The following is a 20825-nucleotide window of genomic DNA, read 5'->3' as shown; positions in this document are numbered from 1 at the left end:
TCGGATCATCCCTTGGTACTTTGTTGGACTTCTACGCCATTGCCCTTTGGGAACTCAAACTACGTCTTCAGCTCTACAGTTGGGCTATCCTGTGTCCACGCTTGACTCCGTTCCCTGGGAACCACCTTTCATCTGAGTCTCGAACCTCTTTCACTAGGTTTCCCGGGCTTTCCAATCACCGGATAGGTAAGATTATTCAGATCCTCTGATTCTTGTGCTATATTGTATTTGCCTGGTACTTAACCTCGTTCTTTCTGCAGCAGCATCGGTGTTCCAGAGGTTCCGTGGATCCGGGAAGTAACATCTCCCACCTGTGTCTCCAAAGGTCGCACAGCGGGGTTCTTTTGGTTCCCCTGTGCGTCACTTGGGAACAGAGGTCTCAACGGTCTACACGACACTCAAGTCAGAACAGAGACACCCTTCACATAGAGGAAAGACAACAGGATAAAAAGGTGTTTACAGTGATTGTGGGCAGATAATCACCCACTGGTCAGCAATGACCTGCAAACAACAAACACTGGTAGGAATACTACCACATTCCGACAGTGCTATGCCCTGATCCATAAGAAGACCAGGGCATGCTACAAGGCTATGATACTTTTTTTAATCCTCTCCAAGGATAAATTGAAATTGCTCTCCTTGCTCTCTCACATTTATGAGACGAACTGTCAATAGTTACTCCAGGTAACCTTCTCAATGTGCCAACGTCAAGTAAAGAGTATTCAAAATCCAGATAATAGGGTGGACCGATTCTATACCATTCTTGTTTCTCAATTTTTTCTTTCTCTCATATTCTCAAAGGAATTATTCAAGCACTAGTTGGCATGGTAAACAAAGTCCATTTATTATTATGTTTTTATTAATTATTTTTCTCACTATAGTCCTTCCAAACTAACCTCACTCCAACACTCCCACATAATTACTTGGACTCACACTCACATGAAACAGCAAGGAAACAATATATGTGGTTTTTGCCAAATTTTGATGATAGACCTGGGTTTGTGGCAGATCTTATGACATGATATATACCACTGCACAGTTGTGAGTAGTACTTCTGCAAATATGAAGGCAACCATATTAACATTTCTTTTTTTTTGCATTTATAGCAGGCTTGCAGAAAATATCTTGTTATGCTCCTACGAGCATACAGAAGACATGCTTAGAAGTTCTGGTATGTTCATAATACAAATATAGCGCTGCTGCCAGAAAACAGGGCTGCACCCAAAGCAAGGCTCTGGTGAAATGTTTTTTATCTGTGCTTTAGGGCAAGAGAAGCTACTGGCCCTGAGCATATTGCCAGGTTTATTATTGGAGAACAATATTGCAGTGGGTCTACCTTCAGCCACTGGATCATCTGTGTAAAGCACATCCTAAATATAAAGAATAGAATTTGAAGTACCACATAGAATGGGTTTGGGCAACTGTGGGCAAATAGTTTAAACCATGACCCGAAGAGGGAAGGCACGAGAAAAACCTATTAGAACATATGCACATGCATTTGTTGTCAACATATAAAGGGAAACATAGTCAGAGCCTACTTGATTTATGGAAAATGTTTGTGGAGGAAGAGCGTCCTTTTGATAATGGTGTTCAGAGGTCTTCCCAGGGGAGCAAACATCTACCGCCCCACCACCGCCATATGGATCATATCCCTTACAACCTGATGCAGGATACACCAACCCCCAGTTTTCTGCCCCTATGGTGAATGTGAAAGGGACATCAGGAAAGACTGGGCACACCACAAAAGATCAGACGATTTTAATAATTGAGAACAAGGCTCGTAAACAGGTGGAAGCAACATTACAAAAAACGGAGGAGGAGCTGACACAAGCATTTCAGGAACAGAGAAGATAACAGAGGCAAGGGAAGGACCAGAGCATGGCTATAGGTAGTGAGGAATGGAGAGGGGCACAGACCCTCTTTAGGATCAATGGCAAAGTTCTCAATGAGCCTCAGATCTCAGAAGCTCAGACCACCCCCAGCAAGATCATGCCGTGGGTTACAAGTGAGGGCGCAGAATTCATGGGTAGGGAAAGGGGTATGTCAGATAGAGATGTCATAAGTGTAGAGGGAATCCTGGAGTCACACCCTGGAGCTGCAGCCTTTGATTGCCGCCCAGCCAAATGGCACCAGACAAAAGTAAGAAGCAAGTGTTGGTCGCCAAGCTTACAAAAAGGACTGGTGAAACTTCATTTTGTGTCTTGGCGCCACATGGATCCGGTCAACTTAATGCACACCTTGCCCTCCCTCTCGGAGAGAGCTGGCACATGGATCTACGCCCTTAAAAAGCAGACAGCAGGCATCACTCTAGCTGTAGGGGATATAAAGAGTTTGTTCACCTCCCTGCTAGGGTAGCAGTCAGACTAGATACAGAGTACAGCTGGGCACAGTGAGTAAACGATTAACAGTACCATCCACAATGGCAGCTCATTTAATAACTGTTAAGCGCAAGTATGAAGCATTTTGAAGAACATGTACCCTGACATACCTGATATTAATTCTTTCCTAGCCCGCACATTTAAAGTATACAAGGACCCTGCCCTTTCCATATGGCAGATTCTTGAAATGTGGCGGTTTAAGACAAGGGGTCATTTGACAAAAACATTGTCGCTTTTTATTCACATGTTATGCAAGGGGCTCCCTTTGGAAGTAAAGGCAGATTTAAATAAGGTGGTTGGAATGGGTTTCACAGAACAAGCATAGAGAGTAGAAGCAACATTGGTACAGAAGAAATTAATGAAGCTGAGCATGGACGGTGCAGTAATAACTAATACCCAAGAAGAGCAGCCTAAACACAGGGTGTGTAGAATGGACTAGATATTTTGAGAGGGGGAAAGGAAGTTTTCAGAGAGGAAGAGAGCATTTCTATAGGGGGAAGTATGGGAAACATGTGGCCCAGATAAGGGCTACAGTGTTGGTCTTGCAGGAGGATCGGTAATTTTGCATTTGATTGCAGGAGTAGATCAACCATGTCTTTCAACTATAACATCCCAGCCTACCGCCTTGCCTTTAATTCACAGGCCCGATTCCCCCCATATGCCCCAGGTCCTGTACAACAACAGCAAATGCAGGTGCAGGCACTACATTTTAAACAGTCACCTACCCAACCATGTTGTAAGAATCCTCTGCAACAGGGCACCGTCACTAAACGGGAGCGAGCGTCCTGGGGAGCAATCCTTTCAAGCTCCCTGAAATGAATGCTTACCCTTGATGCGACAGCCCACAGGGATTTTGGCATGCCGAGGACTATCCATAACTAATGACCCGCAACAAGAACCCTGAGTAGGATTGAAGATAGGGGATTGAATGTTTTCTTTTCTGGTTGACACTGGAGCTACCAAATCCTGTATTAAGGAGGTGACATACCTCATGTCGCCCCAAAAATTGGGCACGCAAGGGTTTTCTGGGGCAACCAATTTGGTTCCTTTCCCTGAAGACTTACCTGTCACCATGGGCAGACACGAGTTGTCAGTACCTTTATTTTATTCATGGGATACCCCAGTCAATCTCCTGGGTAGGGACATAATGAACAATGTGAACATGGTAATTTAATTCTCAGAAGAGGGTATAGTATGTTCTACCCCAGGCACAACCATGCTAGACCAGTTGTAGTAATATAAGCATTCTGTGTCCACAGCACCCTGTGAGGCATACTACTCTATCTTGATTTGTTCCTCTATGGAGTAACAGTTGTTTTAGAGTGGGTGCTAGGGATTAAGGATATGCTTTTGTGTGTGCATGTGGAGTTCTGATTTCGACCAGTTGTCCAGCATGAATAGGTGGCAGGCACTATCATCACGATATATTTGCAAGCAGTAATCACCAAGGCAGACATGGTAATCCTGTCTGGTTTAGACAAGGAGGATTTTGAATGGTGCACGGTTATATGCATATACCCAACACAGCAATTGAGAGATGTGTCAGATGAACAGCTGTTCAAAGACACCGAACATGAGGGGGAAATGATATTTAAACTCTCCATACCCAGCCAGTTAGTAGTGGAACACAGAGAAGTGCTGCCCATCCTGCTCCTTGCCAACACAGAATCATCACACTTACATGATTTAGACAGGTGACACGTTCAGTTGTTGAAAGTGACCCATATGATGTAGGCCTGTTAAAAGACATTGGGGTGGTTTGCATTAAACTACAAGAAGCAGAATTGAGCTGAGTAAAACAATACCCCATGTCAAAGGAAGCAGAGGATGGCATGTAGTCCACTGTAGAGGCCTTATGGCAGCCGGGCAAAATACAGCCATCAGAATTCACATATAACTCATCTTTTTATGCTGTGAAAAAAGAGAAAGAATCACCTTGGAGGATGGTGCAGGACCTACGCCCGTTGAATAATATTGTGGAAGCAGAATTCCCTATGGTCTCTAATCCTGCTACCATGCTATGTAATATCCAGATGGAAGCTACTTATTTTATTGTGATGGATCTTATCAAAAATTTCTCAAGAATGTCTTAGAGTGTTTACCTAGGGGGAACAAAGGTTCCAACACACTTTTGTGCACTAAGGGTACTGCAAGTTCCCCAGCACTTTTATTAGGTTGCTGCAAATGGATCTAGGAAACTTACAAACACAGAGTTCAGTTATCCACTGAAGAGTAGAAGAGTACCACTATGTAGACAACCTCCTGATGTATAGCACGACACAAGAGCTATGCAAAAATAAGTCAGTAAAACTTGACTTTACTGGCAGAGAAGGGATACAAGGTTGGCAAGAGTAAACTGCAGTATTGTCAGCAAAAAGTGGTGTACCTATGACAGATAATATCAGCAGGCAGAAATATAACTCCAGATGGAGCCACAGTGGTGCAGAACATACCCCAGCCTACCACAGTAAAGCAAATGCAGCAGTTCTTAGGTTCATGTAACTATTGTCAAGCATGCATATTTGATTATTCAACATACACAAAACCCCTGCTCGTGGGACTAAAGGAAGCATGGAAATCAAAAGGGCCTATTGTCTGGACAGACCAGATGATCAAATAATTTCAAGAACTTGAGAAAGCAATCAGCATTGCCACAGTTCTAACTACTCCAGACTATGAAAAATTATTATCTTTGTTCTCCCATTCAAACAGTCAGGTGATGACAGCCATCCTCACACAAAAGGCCTCAATGGGACATAAACTTCTGACTTGCAACAGTGGGCTCTTAGATCCGGTCATGAAGGGACACTTCACATGCTAGCATGCTTTAGCAGCAGCTGCCTGTGTCATACAGAGGTCCTCTACCATCACAATGGGATACCCTGGCCCCATATGTGGTGCATATACTTTTTGTGATATTATAAATTCTGAAAACACTCTCAGCACCCAATGAGCATCATGGTATGAAGTAATTCTGTTGAACATCTCCTTTCACATTGCGGGTACTACACGGTTAATCTAGCCACCTTCATTACAGAACCAGTACAGCCAAATGGCACAGTACATGATCATACAACATATGTGGACTCCACAGATGACACTACTCACATCAAAGAAGATGCAGTCAAAGAGGGGAAGGTGTTCTTCATTGATGGTTTGTCAACGATTGATCAGACCATGGGAATAATGCACACAGGAGTAGCAGTAGTGGGCCTCGAATCAGGTTAATACCATGTGTTAGCAAAGGTGCTACTGCTCTCACACTACTCAGCAGAGGCAGCAGAGTTTTTTGCTCTCATAACTGCATTGCAATTGTCACAAGGTACTCCACTACCATTTACTCAAATTCAGCATATATCACATCAACTGTGCATTCCAGACTGTCGAGATTGCACAGGAGAAGGTTTAAAAAAAATCAGACGGCACAACCGTGCAGCATGCTGCAATACCCTCGAGGCTACTAGACACATCAGCACTCCCTACAGCGGCCCTGGTAGTGAAATGTGAAGCTCACACAAACAACACAGACCCAATGGTAGCAACAGAAGCAGCTTATTTAATAGTGCCCTCTGAATTATTCTTGCAACAAGCCGAAATCATGGTCCCTTACAATTCACTCCCCCTGGCCCAGATTATTGAACTACAATCACAGGCTTTCCAGCAAGAAAAGGAATTATGGACAACAAGGGGATGTTCTGTGTCCTCCACAGACCTCATATGGAGGCAACACATTTAAGGAAAGCCAGGTATGCCCCAATAGCTACTCACTGTCTCCCTTGAACAGTTGCACTTTTCCTCCCAGTATGTGTCACACTCTTAGTACACTGAAAGCAACATTGTCCCACCCCTCATGACCGTTTCGACACCTTCAATTCGACTATGTGGACATAGTTAACAGGTGCAGTGAGCGTTGTTATCTAATTGTTGAGGTTTGCCCATTCTCCCGATGGCTTGAAGCAGATGTCCAATGTGATGCTAAATCAGCAGCCACATTTCTAGTGCATGGGGTATTTCCCAGATGGGGAATCAGTGATGTCATCTGGTGTGATAACGGAACACACTTTTTCAATTAAAGTTTCAAGGAGATATGCTGCTTATTAGGAATAATGCACACATTAAGTTCCATTTATCACCTACAAGCCAACAGAACAGTGGAGTGCCTTATTGGACTGGTAAAATAAAAAAAGTGTGTTAAATTGTGTGACGGTCTGCACAAAGGTTGGCTTCACTGTCCACTTGCTCTTTTCACACTCCAAAAATAGCCAGCGTGTGATCATGATCTTTTAACACATGAAATAATCGCAGGCAGGAGGTTGCATACTCCCCTTATACCTGCATGCACAGCCTCTTATGCACACACATCTGCTGAAATTCTTGGATAGGTATTAGAGGAGTACCTTAGGGAACTAACTAAATCTGTCAGATGTATATAGCAACAGGCTGATCCCCATCATTCCAGTCATGACTCAACGGTAGAAGATTTAATCACAAGCACCACAAGAGTCATTGCAGATGTCTACCTCTACAGCTCTTCCAGGATGAGTGGGTGTTCATTCACAACTTCATGCACAAGTGGAAGGATCCAAAATGTATTGGACCTTACACAGTAATCTACACTACCCCCACAGCCATCAAAGTCTCTGGATGCAAATCATGGATTCATCTGAGCAACTTCCGGAGGGACAAGAGTACCATCACTGCTCTCCAGCAGCAGGAGGAAGACAAGAAGGGGAATGCCAAGGGAAGTAGCATCATGATTTCCAAATGTCCATTTGGATAACTAGGCATTTCACCACAAGATCAAGGACCCACACATGAACCAAGGCAGTACATACCCTATTTTGTTCTTATTTTTTGCCTCTTTTGTTTTCTTATGCTATATTTTATGTGCTTTTATTCTGCAAAGGGTGGGTTTTATAACAGTATTAACAGAGAAAATGCATTAGTAAATTTGAATGTTTCTTCAACAAGAAATAAGAGGGATATTTTTAGTGTTATCCCAGATACATCTAACGATGTGCATCACCATGAAGAGGAGAAGATGTAGTTTTGCCGCATGCAGGCAGTGGGTAGAGGGAAATTGAGTAACCCTTGTTTTGTTTTATTTATTTTTTCATTTGCTGTGGGTGCTAGACCCAATAGCATCAAGGCGCTGGTTACAAGCAGTAGTATCAAATGTGAAGCATAAGGATAGATACGTACATGTGAAAAATTCAGACCATTGGCACGTTCAGGGAGAAAAGTTGAGTTTTAAGTTGCTTCCTGAAGGTCCAGTAAGATTGGTCAGATCTCAGTGTCAGAGGTAGGGAGTACCAATTCCTGGCGGCAATGACCGGGAAGGTCATCCCCTCGATCTCTTTCTCCTTAATCTTGGGATGGTATTTTGGTAGAAGTAGGGGGAGCGGGTAGACCTTGATGTGTGATGTACATTTTTGCGGAAGGTACATTGGGCCAAGTTCGAGAGGCTTGTGTGTTCATTAATCCCTTATGCAGCAGCCAACCTAGGTTATTTTTGCCTCAAGAAATGCTAACAGAGATAGCAAGTTGCTTAATTAATCTGGCTTCATGCAGGGTGCGAGGAACAAAGCAGGGACACCAGGTTCAGGTACATTGGGTAGAAGATAGTGCAACAGTGTATGACAACAATTATGTAGAACTGACAACAAGGGACAAAAGAAGAGTGATCTTAGACAGACAAATCAAAAAAGAGCACAGGTGCAAATGACTGCTTCTTAGAAGAAGCAAGTTAGAGAAAAATATTTGATTTTCACAGCATCATCCACATCAGATTGTTTCAGTAGCGCAGGGCAGAACCAGTCTTTTTGTGAGGGAAAACACAGATGACAGATCAAACACACTGTTTTTTTATAGTACCAAATGGGTCGAATGGCTGATTAGGTGTAGGAGGAATGTTTGGACTACTCATGGGTAAGTCTTCAAAATAAATGAGACATGTTTGGGCTTATCGGCCAGATACATGAGCAGCATAACATGGATTAACCAATATGAATCTCTGAGAAGCGTTATGCTAAGTACACTGTTTGCCTTGTGTTTCAGAGAAAGGAAACATCAACTGCAACATGCCTGTTCACCTCCCTGACATTTGAGGTGGAACTGCAGCACTCATGGTAATTTACTGGTTGTGTGGAGGACTTTCCTAAGCACAACTGCAGCTGTCCTGGGGGGATTTGCTCGATGGCTACATAGCAATCTCCATACTGGTGGTACCGGATACCAGCCTTAGCGCCATCCACAAGCATCCCATGACTAGGCCTATGTATCTACTGCAGCAGCTGGTTCCACCGATCTCAGGGCCTGTATTGTGAATGCAGAAGTCATTATTTGTCACAAGAGTCAAGTGACAAACTGAATGTGATACTGCAAGAATACAGACAATTTAACCATGCTGCCATGTTTTCCACCTCAATCCTCACTCCTGGGGTGCAAGGAGGAGCAAACACCAAGTGTTTGCAAATCACAAGATGGGAACTCATTTAATTAGCCAGTGATACAGCAAATGGGCTGAAGGTGGTTAATGAAGATCCTAGAGCTATAAGAATAACCATCCTGCAGAACCTATATGTCTTACATCTTATGACTGCCATGGAGGAGGAGGGGGTCTTTATGAAAATAAGCACTTCTTGCTGCACTTATCCCCCAATGACGTGGAAACAATAATTGCACTTCACATACTGCACGCAACAATGGAGAAAGAAGGTGGGTTGCAGAACATTGGCTGGTTTACCTCAATCTTTTCATGGGTGACCTCATGAAACAGCAACCTTATCAAAGTATTACTTCTTTTTATTATCCGGCTGTCGGTTCTTTTTTGCACGTGCCATGATGGCTAACTATAACCATAAAAGTGATGAGGGGAAGGTTTTGAATAAATCTGAACCACTGGCATAGATCTGGGCAACCTTCCACACCACAGTTCATCAGTCCATCTGTGTCATGGCAAAGGAGTCCAGCCATATGCAAATCAGGCAGGTGCTGCCACCAATGGGAGCATTCCAACCCGAACTGCTAGGACAGGTCCCCTCTGCACGGAAACACAAGCAACCACATACATGTTTCAGCAGGAGGGGTGTGACCTAGCAGTACGCTATGGACTGCCCCTTTTGGGTTGGGGCCAAGCCTGCTTTATATATGGGCTTTCCCCTTTCTGTAATGGCTGTGCAGGTGAAGAATGATGGTCTGGTGGGTTGCCCAGAGCAATTGCCAAGGGTTTAAGATAAATTCTAAACCTTACAGCGATCACCTCTTTGTTTTTGCAGAAAATTATGGCTAAGGCAATGCCCATGATGTCTCTCACAGTAAAACCTATTGATGACACTCCTCTTTTAAAAGATGTTCACACTGAGATGGATATATTTACTCGCAAGTACAAGCCTTGCATGGCTGAAATATGTCACCCAATGGCTCCATTAGGAACTGTTATTAACATATCTGTGTTTACCTTTGCCATCACTCCAGAGAGTCCATGGACTGCCAAGTACATGGCAGAGTAAGCTAGCAGCATGCATATTAACCACTGATAGGCTTCTGAGTGTTCCGCCATGTGGTGTTAATGATTCTGCCATTTTGATTTAGAGTCCATTTCTGCTGCATACAAGAGAGCTTTTGAGCTGCTGAATACATGGCTAGTTTGCCTAGCAGTACAAATATTAGCTATTATTCTAAGAGCCAGGCCTCAATTATACTTTCTCGTGAACTCTTTCCCAAGGGAGTTAATCACACAATGAAATCATGGTTGTCATCCTTAGAATAGCCAGACAAGTAAGCAATAATAACTAGGACAGACGTTAAGGTGAGAGTGCTGCAGGTGCGGGGAGTAGCATGGGATGTCTCATGGAGGAGAATGGCCTTGCATTTAGTTCATAACTGGGGATGGCAGATTCCGGTCTTCATACTGACTGTGCATGATCTGAGACCTTTTTGCATGTAATAAACCTTGTTTACCCTTCAAACCTGTGCAGGGATTGTTTTTCCGTCTGTTGGATTATATTTATTGTTCGAGTTATGGGATGTTATTCTATTTACAGATTGTTGACCCTGATGCAATGCCAGACTCTCTGTGATGTCAATGGTTATCTCAGCCGTGCATCCTGGGATGTTGCACCCATCTGCAGAGACCAGAACCCCATGCACAACTTGAAGAGGATTGTAGGCCCTTGCAGTGGGACACTGCTCCCAGTTGTGCAGGCCATTGACAGGGCCCTGTATTGGAAGAGCTCAGGAGAACAAATAGCTGTAAGTGCACCTTTGTGGGACATAACAATGAGAGGGGAGTGTGAGCGGAGTGAGTTGATTGGAAAATATCACATGGCAGTATATTGTTTTTTATATGTAGAGGTGGACGCAGAGATCCCATCCGTCAAGAGGAAATATGATGCCACAACAGTTTAGTGTGAGAAAAAGGAAAGAGAGAGGGAACGGGTTCTCCTCCATTGCAGAGGAAAGACAGACTGCAAGTAAAGAAGCGATCCAGAATATGAAGGACCTGGGGTCCCTCCACTCTGCTAAAGGGAGTATGAGGAGTGGAAATTCCCTTGTCCCGTGGCAAGGGGAAAGAGGAAGGGTCTAAACCATTGTTTAAACAAGTGGGATTTTGTTGTATAGGCCCATTTTATGGCAGACCTGGGATCCTTGCACCTGACATATGGTGGCATAAGGAGGTAAATGCCCTCATCTCGGGGAGGCTGAGGAAGGGTCTAAACCAGTGTATGTATATATATATAATTATTGACTGATGAGTGGAAAACGGGTGAATTATTTTTCAAATTACAGTACCACGATTAGGGATATAGATGTTCAGACAAAGGATGATGGCTGTGCAGGTGAGCAGGATCAAGAGGTATTAGATGTGCAGATAGTTTGGAATATTAATCAATTTGATCAGATATCGATATAGGAGTAGCAGAAGAGTAAGAATGGGAAACAGATGAGGAAGAGGGAGATTAGATGCCACCTACGGTGACACCAAGTGTTGAGGGTTTTGGGGCCCAAGGTTCAGAGCATGACCAGGCCACATGACAGTGATGAAGGGGAAGTGAGGTGGGAGAAAGGTACCAGCTAAAGAGGTGGGAACACTGTTTCCATTGTTACATAAAGGGTGCAGTAGATTCCTTGGCCATACATGGATAGAAACAATTTGATGAAGGCGCTGACCTCACTCAGGAGCAGGCACGTGGATATATGCACTTGAAACCCTAATGGCAGGCATTACATATGGGTTTGGGATTTAAAAAAATGTGTTCTCTGCATTACTAGAAGACCAAGAGTATGATATTTGGAAGAGGACATGTTATCCAGGAGTATGAATGGGCAATGATAACCATGATGATTAATGATTGTCGTGTGGGGGTATGGGTTGACGTAAGGGCACCTTTTGCTGTATAGGTGCATTATAAATATTCAATAAATAAAATAAATAAATATATGCTCAATTATGACCTGCACTCTGAAAGAAGATGAAGACCCGTCACAATATATAACACAGATTCAGGAGAAGTGGAGGGCTGAAATAGGGTAATCATGGGATAAGAGCCTACCAATATTCTACCATATGTTGAAGAATGGAATCCTAAAGGATGTACAGCAGGATTTGGACAATGTGGTGGGGTTCAAGGCTAAGGTGTGAGCAGAGAGGCAGGCAATTATAGCGCTTCCGTGTAGGTGAAGACAGGAGAAGAAGAAGGAAGTGGTAGATAACACGCAGAAGGCTGAAGTGAAGTTTGTGCAGAAGAAATTGGCAACGTTGAGTATAGAAGGATCATTGATTATGGGCCCACCTGTAGGGCAGGTAGAGAAGAGAATGCATTTCTTTTATTTTATTTATTTGCACATTTATTAAGGGCACTAAACCCGATGGCATCAAGGCGCTAGAATGGCACCGGTGGAAACGAGAATTATACCAGAGTGGACAGAAGGGTATCAAGGCTATCCAGATAACGAAGTTACACACAAAGGAGAGGGGGATTTAAGAGAGGACAGAAGTAAAGAGGGGTTCCAGAGGGGTGGCAACGATGTTTGAATGAAGTGTTTAGAATCTGTATCAAGTGATAGGCTTTAGTCCTGGCCGAATCTTTTTACTTTTTAATGGAGTTGTCGCCAACACCAGATATCTATATTGTGAACCTATATATACAATATTGAAGTAAACTCTATTGTCTCAAATCATATCTTTTGGTATATGCCCATTTTGATACCTGTTTGATTCAGGTGAATGTTATTGAAAAAAACACATATTGTCCAAGCAATAGTTGTAAATTTCAATTATACTTTATTTTTATTTTTCCTTATTGATGATTTAGCACAAGTTATTTATCACTTTGCTTGATTTTTCTGTACATGGTACATATTTCTGTTTGTTCTTCCTCGTTTGCTAAGCCCAAGTTATTCATCACTTTGCTTAATTTTTCTATCTATATTGCATTTTGCTGTATTTGTATTTTTTCCTCTCAACGCGTGTTTCACCTTGCTTGTGACAAGGATATTCAGGAGAGAGTCCTTTGTTTTTATTTTAAATTTTCAACCCAATTCTTGCTTTAGCTTTGTATTTCTTATGACTCCAGACTGTTAGTTTTTTGGGACAGCTGGTTTGTGATCCTTGGCTTTGGTAAATACATTTGCCTCCTTTTCTGTTCATCAATCTCTCCTGAAGATCCCTTGTTTCCGGTGCCAGAGCATCCGTATCCCGTTCCCGTGGAGTCCTTACACTTTCCACCACCTGATATCCCGGGCCGTTGACAATGGGATCTCAGGCGATGGAACAGAGTTACGAGGTCCACGGCAAACCGCCAATAGCAGTGGTGGGTTACCGCCGACCTTATAATGAGGCCTTATAAGTTTGCAATAGTGGATAGTTTTAAAAAATGTGAAGTCTTTAAAGTCCTCAGCATGGCAAAAAACATTTTTGATTCATATTTGGAAAGCTTGCACATATGTATTTCCAATGCCGAGCTGAATTCCATTTGGACACCTGATAAATATGTGGGAGTAGAATTTCAGAAGCAGTCACAGTTGATTGGAGAACCAATTATTACCGAAAGCATGTTTTTAATTGGGAAATTCAGAGGAAAAAAGGAGTTGTGTTCTTAACTGGGAACACTTTGTCCTATCACTACCCATTGTCCGAAACAGAAACATGCTGTGTTGGAATTATCATTTAAGAACTATGTACACAATAATAAAAATCGTTTGATTCAAAAGGATTGAAGAAATATGCTGACTTCTCTGTCATTAAGGAATTTGAAGTTAGTTAAAGAAAAATGTCATATTTAAGTGAGTTTTCATACTTATTCTATTCCGTAAACGGATTGGGTTAAACATTTCCAGGCCGTATACTCAATGGAAAATGTAACAACATATCCTGTGAAACAATTTGAGGACCCTTTTTGGGCTCTGAAATTTGATATTGATTACATACTTGAGCGGATTATGAAAAGCAAAAGATGTTGTGCCCCTGGCCATGGGTTATTCAATGTAACCTTAAAAGATAATCCATCCTTTTGGGCCCTCATTTTAATATGATTATTGAAATATATTCTAAGTACCCAAATTATTCAGCCTCCTAGAAAACCTCCCGTAGTGTTCCTATTTCTATAAAGGGCGATATAACTAATCCACAGAACTATCATCCAAATGTACCTCTTGATATGCCCAATAAAACCTTCACATAATTGGTCCTAAAACAACTGGACAGATGGGCAATTGAGGCAGGGAGATGTGATAGACCTCAATCAGGTTTTATGTGAGGAATGGATACCTCACTAAATGTTTAGTTTGCGCTGCATTCACCCTGGGATAGTTAGCAAATGAAAACCTATTTACAGCATTTGCTGATTTCGCCATGGCATTCGATTGTATTAATTTCTCATTGTTATGGTGTACGTTTCCAAAATGGGGTTGACCTCCATACTTGTACATGGATCTGTTAAGGCTTCTGCACTTTGTTACAACGATTCAAATCAGATTGACCAGTGAGGGACATTTGTCCTTTCCTATTCCCGCTGGCATAGTCCTAAAGCCTATGTAAATAATTTATTTCAGATATATGGGATGTTCTGACAAATATTTGCGTTTTTCCACCTGAACTCGGACATTCTCAGTGAGTTGGTCGGCCGACGTGGACTACTTGGTGACTCTAGATTTTACGCCTATTGGGCTCCAATGGCAACATACTGCCCTTGAAAAATAAGTTTGAGGTAATGATTTGTTTTTTAATTCAACAAAAATGAAAGGATTAATTATGAAGCCATACATTAAGAAGTTGAAGTTTGAGCAGAGATTAGATCAATCTGGTTGGTTTCCATTCAACAGTATGTTTGGGATCCTACATTTATTGAGCTAGTACAAAGAAATGTCTAAATATCAAACAGAGATAGAAGACAACTATGTCGGGAGTGCAAGCTAAAAAGATGAATTAGCAGTCTGGGCTCTTCATTGCCAATTTTAAAGTTGTATGAATACGAGGTGGTTGGATGAAAATAGAGGGCATATTATGGAGAAATCTATTCATGTTACCATCCCAATAAAACGTTATCAACTTGGCCTAGCATCATTACAGGCCTGTGTAAAATGTAACATTCTGTCCTTATTTATTAAAATGCTTGTCACAAATGGTAGCTCGTTAATTGCTGCATTGAAAATTAGTCTAGTGAAGTAAGGTGATGTTCATTTTTCAATTTTTTTGTTGTTTATTTACATCTTTAAAGAAAAGAAAATAATTAACATGACACAGAAAACAAAAGTAGAAGGATGAGAGATGATTGTTAAAATACAAACAATGTTTCCTGGGCCAAGCCGCTCAATCATGCGCTACCCTATAGGAGGACATTTCCCAATTCGTTTTGGAGCGGGTTCCTAAGAGCTTGATTTAACGTGTTTCCCTCAAAGGAAATTCTGGTGCAAGAGGGAAAATAGAGTGGCATACGAGGTCATAAAGATTTTGTAATGATACAAGCCATGGTGAAACGCTGTAGCATTTGATGGTAGAGTGCACAGACCTTGCTACCATTAGAAATCTATATTTAGGAAAATGTGTTCTTAGACAGAACCTGCTAACTACTTTTGAATTTTTGGTAAGGAATACTCGTAGGTTCACAGATTGCCTTAACATGAGCGTTCATTGGGTTCTTATTGCATGTATGTCTTCGTAACAGTAATTATGTGGTGTAATATGAAAGTATGCAGTGTTTATTATATTATTAATTACTTTAATTTTATAATCAATCTGATGAACTAGAATTGAACATTTTACTATTGAATTTGTATTGCAATATGCTCAATTTATTCAAGTATTTGTTTGCTTGTTTTTTGGTATTTTCTTTTCTTTTCATTAATTATATTTATTATGAAAGTCTAAGTACATTTATATTTATTTTTTAAAAATGGTTGCCCTTTCTGCTCACACTGTCTATCTCAGGGACTGGCTCTTGAGCTCTACCTGGTAGGCCTCCCATATGCAGCTGAGAGGGGTTCCCGTCCCATCTTTTCGCATAGTGCTGAGCAACTCAGTGACCTATAACTTTAATAGCCATAGATGGCAAGTGATAACACAGTGGTAAATGTTAGACAATGTTCATTTATTTACTTCAGCTTTTAGAAGAGGCCCCCCCAACAGTTTAGCCTCTATGCTTTGTATTTCAGATAGGTGTTACTACTGGTGCATTTGTTGGAAATAGAACTATGCAAAATAGTACATGAACATGAAATGCCTAGCAATATAGACACATGGACAATGGCTCCTTAGTCTGCTGCTGACAATGAGAGATCCACACATTTTTTTAGATGAAGGAAATATGGAGTTCCTCCTGCCATCTTTTCTTGATTCACGTTTTAAAATCAAAGTGGTAACTTTCAAACAGCATATATGTGAGTATGACGACAATGCAAAGAGTTTTCAGGTAAGGTGCACGAAAGAGAAGATTAAACACCTGGCTGGAACAAGAAGAGGGAGCTACTGGTCAGGGATCAACACATATGTTTATACATGAATTCCCTACAATTTATGAGAGTAGTTTAGGGGCACCACAATTACGTTTCAAACGGGGAAAAATTAAGAGTCTGTTGTACAGACACCTGTCGAAGTCTGGATTTCTGTAGGCATGAGGGACCAAGGAGAATTCAGCAGGCCAATATAGAGCAGATGGTGATGGCCTCTATTCTATTTCCCACCGATCCCCATTAAATCTGTGTTTTTGTCCAGAAATGGCCACGTAACGACATCAGGTTGATTCAGGGTGTCACCCCTTCAGCTTCCCGTGCTCCAGCCTTGAGCAGACAAAGTAAGCCCTGCTTGCTGAACCAAGACAGGCATCTATAATTATCACAGTTAGTGTACTTTATGAAATACTGTAGATACTGTGCCACCGACCCTTACAGCACAAACCATTCACTGTGCTCCATTTGTTTTTAACAGCACACGCAGAACACCCAGATGCCCCAGTCTTCTTGTCCTGACGAAGGCCCTATAAGATAGGCTTATATTCCAGCCCCAGAAGGGCTGAAAGACTGGTGTAGACCTTGACATTTGAGTCACAGTGCTGCAAATACTCACTGTTTTTTCTTGTAATGGTGCTAACTTGCACCTTGTGTTATACTTGTTCATGTGTTATGACCCCTGTCTTGATGTACCTTGACAGTAGGATATGTACTGTGTACATTTTGTGTGCGTCACTCTAAGCGATGTATCTTGGTGGTATATCCATTGTAATTTTATTTACCCTATCAATGCAATACTGTTGTTCTGTATTATGTCTCCTAGTAGACATTTGTATGTGATTGTTCCAAACTATAATGAAGAATTTTGAAACAATGGAGGGGTGTGATCATCATTGATCGGGGTGATTTGCTTTCCCGACGTGCTTCAGGGGTTGGTTTCTGTTCTACTGACCCATTCATTTGTGTATTGTAAAAAGAACAACAGTGCTTACATTTTATAAAATGTTAGATATAACGAGAAAACACAATGAGTGGTTTTAACAGTTATTTTTTACCTTGGTATGTTTAATTAAAGTATATATATTTTATATCACATTGAATGAATATTTATTTGTGTACTGTTGTACTTTGCTGTTTTGGATATCACATTCAGACCCCTTCTGAGTGTATAGCCTTCCTTCGTCCAATGTTACCACAAAGTACAAAGGATTTATATATCTGAGCTGTGTTTGATATACCTTTATTTGTGGGATCACTGTTGGTTTGAAGAGGTTTGGGGGCTGAGTAGGTGGTTTAGCCACAGCTCATCCTTATGCTCCTGTGTAACAGAAGTCATTTCATTACAAGGAGTCAGGGGTATATGTGTTACATGCAACAGTGAACCAGCAACAAGCTAGAGTATCATCCAACACTGCGTTGTCGCCACCATTATTAAATGCAGAGGATGTTGCACTATTAGGACCTGTTAGTAGGACCTGTGGCATGTGATATACACTCTGCATTCACATCTGGATAGCTCATCTTAAAGTGTTTAATCACTGAAGAGGAACCCAATGTTCTTTTACTTGAGTCCCCCCCAATGTACTGTCTTGTGACTGAGGTTGTTCATTAAATTACCCGTCTGAGCTGACAGCCATGAACTCTGGCAAACTTAAGTTTTAACACAGCCATGAGCAGATAGCCAATGTGTCATGGGTAGGCATACTGTCTTTCATGCCTTCTGTCTCACAAATAAATCCTGGGCCTTCCTTGACTCCAATACATGGGCAGGCAATGGTGCAGTGCCTCAGGTTTCTTCTACTGAGTGATCTTCTTTGGGATCATTCATGGCTACTCTTCCTGATGCTCTTCACTCCCTTGTGCAGCACCACCAACACCTAATTCTCTCCACTCTGCCCATCATACCCCTGCAACTCTTGCTCTGCTGGTCCTGGCATATCAACTCATCCCCAAAAACTACAATGACAAGGAACATGCCCACCTTCATCAGGCTCTGCAGAATTGTCAATGCAGCTAACAGAACATTCTCCAAATTGTTGGCCATATCATCCACCTTAAGCTCCACACACCTCTTCTCATCCAAGACCTCCCCCCCTCAACCTGCTCTCATCCGTGACCGTTAACTGCCCCTTCTCAGGCTCTCTCTTGCCCTCCTGGTTGTCTACCTAAACCTATTAAATATCAGTTAAGGAGTATTGCAACTCATCTTATGTTCCGCTACACTCCCTAACAATAAAAGGACATGTTGCCTAAGGTGTCAATATACTACACAAAGCAACTGAGTAGGAAGATGACTAAACAGAGCACAACAAAATCACTGGCTGCACACATAAAGGCTACTCTGCAAATAAAGGGAAGGAACGGTGCTAGGAAACATGAAAAACTAAAAAAGGTTTTTAGTTAGGGTGAAAAGAGGAGATTAGAGTGTGGGCTTAAAGGGCACAATCAAATAGACAAGAAAAAAAGGGTTGAAACATGAAGACACAAACAATTTACATACTGCTCTAAAACGCTCTTACACTCCCCAACACACCCCTGACCACTATAAAAAGCAACAATGTGTGAGCCTGTTCTGTCTACTCCTAACTCGATAGCCAACCACAACCCACAAGGAAGGAAGAAATCTGTTTATTAAAAGATCCTCAAACCTATTGTAAAATGTCTCAGAACCTCTAAATAGCATGTATAAATCCTCCCCGAAGAACCTCGTGCCTGACTGAACTACAAGGCTCAAAGCCCACTGTACGTTCTGAGACTGTGTTCAAAACAACTGAAATCCGATGGGTTAAGTTGAACCCAACCAGAAAAGCATGAGCTTCGAGCAGAGCACTTTCAGCATAATGAGGAAAACCACACTGGTTTGGCAGTAACAGAAATAATATATGCAGCATTGAGGGAAATCTGCAATCATTTATTTTGAAAATTCTCCCTTTTGAACTGTGTCCACCCTCTTCTTGAGAAAATACGTTGATTTTATACAGAAGTAGGGGGTACCACAGTACACCCTTTTTGCATTACATTGAAAAGGTGGGGAGAAGGTGTCTGTCTATCAGACATGCCAACATTTAATCATGTTAAATTACAATACAATACAATTACCTTTTCTGCTGTACCAAAACAAATCACGGATGCTTCCCCTCATAGCAAGAGCAAAGTTATACACACTTCAGACAAGCTTGCACCTTATACAATTTGAAATAGTCTGAGTTATTAATTCACAAACGTAGATATATGCACGTCCGGAATATATTAACTTCACTAAACAGGTATTTGTTTCATTAGAGCTAGTATGTTTATGTTTCCCTTAGAATTGAGCTAGAGAAATGGTTATGAGTGTGGTCGCTCACCTCTTGAATGGTTCCTTCTGTCTGCCACACCTTAATAATGATCCACAATGGGATACAGACCATGGATGAGAGTGCCATCATCCAACCTATGCCATAGCCCCAGCCAGGGTAGGTGTAGACGTTATTGTACTTCAGTGGTTTATACTTCACAAGAAAAAATATAAAGGTTCCCTAAAAAAGACAGGTACATTAGTTAACATGTTTAAGAAACATTCCAAGGCAAAATACATCAAACAAGATATCATGTGAAAAACGTCTGCAGATGTTTCACTAACTCACCATGCCAATACAACAACGCCAAATGCAGAATGGTTAGCACTTGTAAATTATGTATGAGCATATATTTTGCATTTGCCAGTCTGAGCATATATTCTGTGTTTGCCAGTCTGAGCATATATTCTGTGTTTGCCGGTCGAATATATTTTATTCGGATTTCCAGTAAACCTTTTACAAACTACATAACAACAAAAGACAGCATCATTATTAAAACATTCTTAACACTAAAACAAGAGTCAATATAAACATGTCAGCAAAAACCTTACCTTATTTAAAGTGCAATGGGTTTCTTTTGGAGAAAGTGAAACCTGTGCCTGATAATGCTTTTGAGAAATGGAAAATCATTTTCCAAGTTGTGGACACACTGAGGACTCTTAAGAGGAATGGATCCATTTATTTTTCAACCATTGCAACTGGGTTCATGCAACCTGTCACAGATTGCCCCAAGTACACGCCAAATCTCAGAGTCCATTCAAGGATTCTTTTTTCAATTCAGTAAAGTGCCAAAAGGCTGTGCCTCACCTTCTAACCTAGGAAAGGGGAGGCCCACCACAACACAGGTGTCCCTCTATCAATCTGGTACTATAGATGGATAACCCTTACTACCTCTAATCTGTCTAACTTTTGGTGATGGCCTAAAGGCAATTTCATTTTCTATCTGGGCTCCCACAGGGAACATTCTAGGGATTCCTATTCAAAGATTTCCTCAATGAAATGACTTAAGGGTTGTGCCTTTCAGACACTCACCTATTTCCCCTCTTTGATCATTCCTTGCCCTGACATTCCTCTCCCGTAATCTCACTACCACGTACCCTTCTCGTCTCTTACTCTCCTCCCCCTGCTCCACCCACTGTCTCTCCTCTTCTATCCCTCTGAT

The 20825-nt window shown here is 41.7% G+C and overlaps 1 protein-coding gene across 1 annotated transcript in view; it reads right to left on the bottom strand.

Annotated features, from left to right (window-relative positions):
* Positions 1–20825, bottom strand: part of SLC6A11 (solute carrier family 6 member 11) — a 1097166-nt gene that overhangs the window by 55757 nt on the left and 1020584 nt on the right. Inside the window, exon 14 of the mRNA XM_069643914.1 lies at positions 19673–19843. Within this exon, the coding sequence (XP_069500015.1) occupies positions 19673–19843 (171 nt within the window). The remainder of the gene's footprint in view (positions 1–19672; positions 19844–20825) is intronic.

Source organism: Ambystoma mexicanum, chromosome 2p (assembly GCF_040938575.1).
Source record: "Ambystoma mexicanum isolate Mex_15411 chromosome 2p, UKY_AmexF1_1, whole genome shotgun sequence".
NCBI lineage: Eukaryota > Metazoa > Chordata > Amphibia > Caudata > Ambystomatidae > Ambystoma > Ambystoma mexicanum.
The sequence above is the reverse complement of the archived record's forward strand: the minus strand, read 5'-3'. Positions and strand labels throughout refer to the sequence as shown.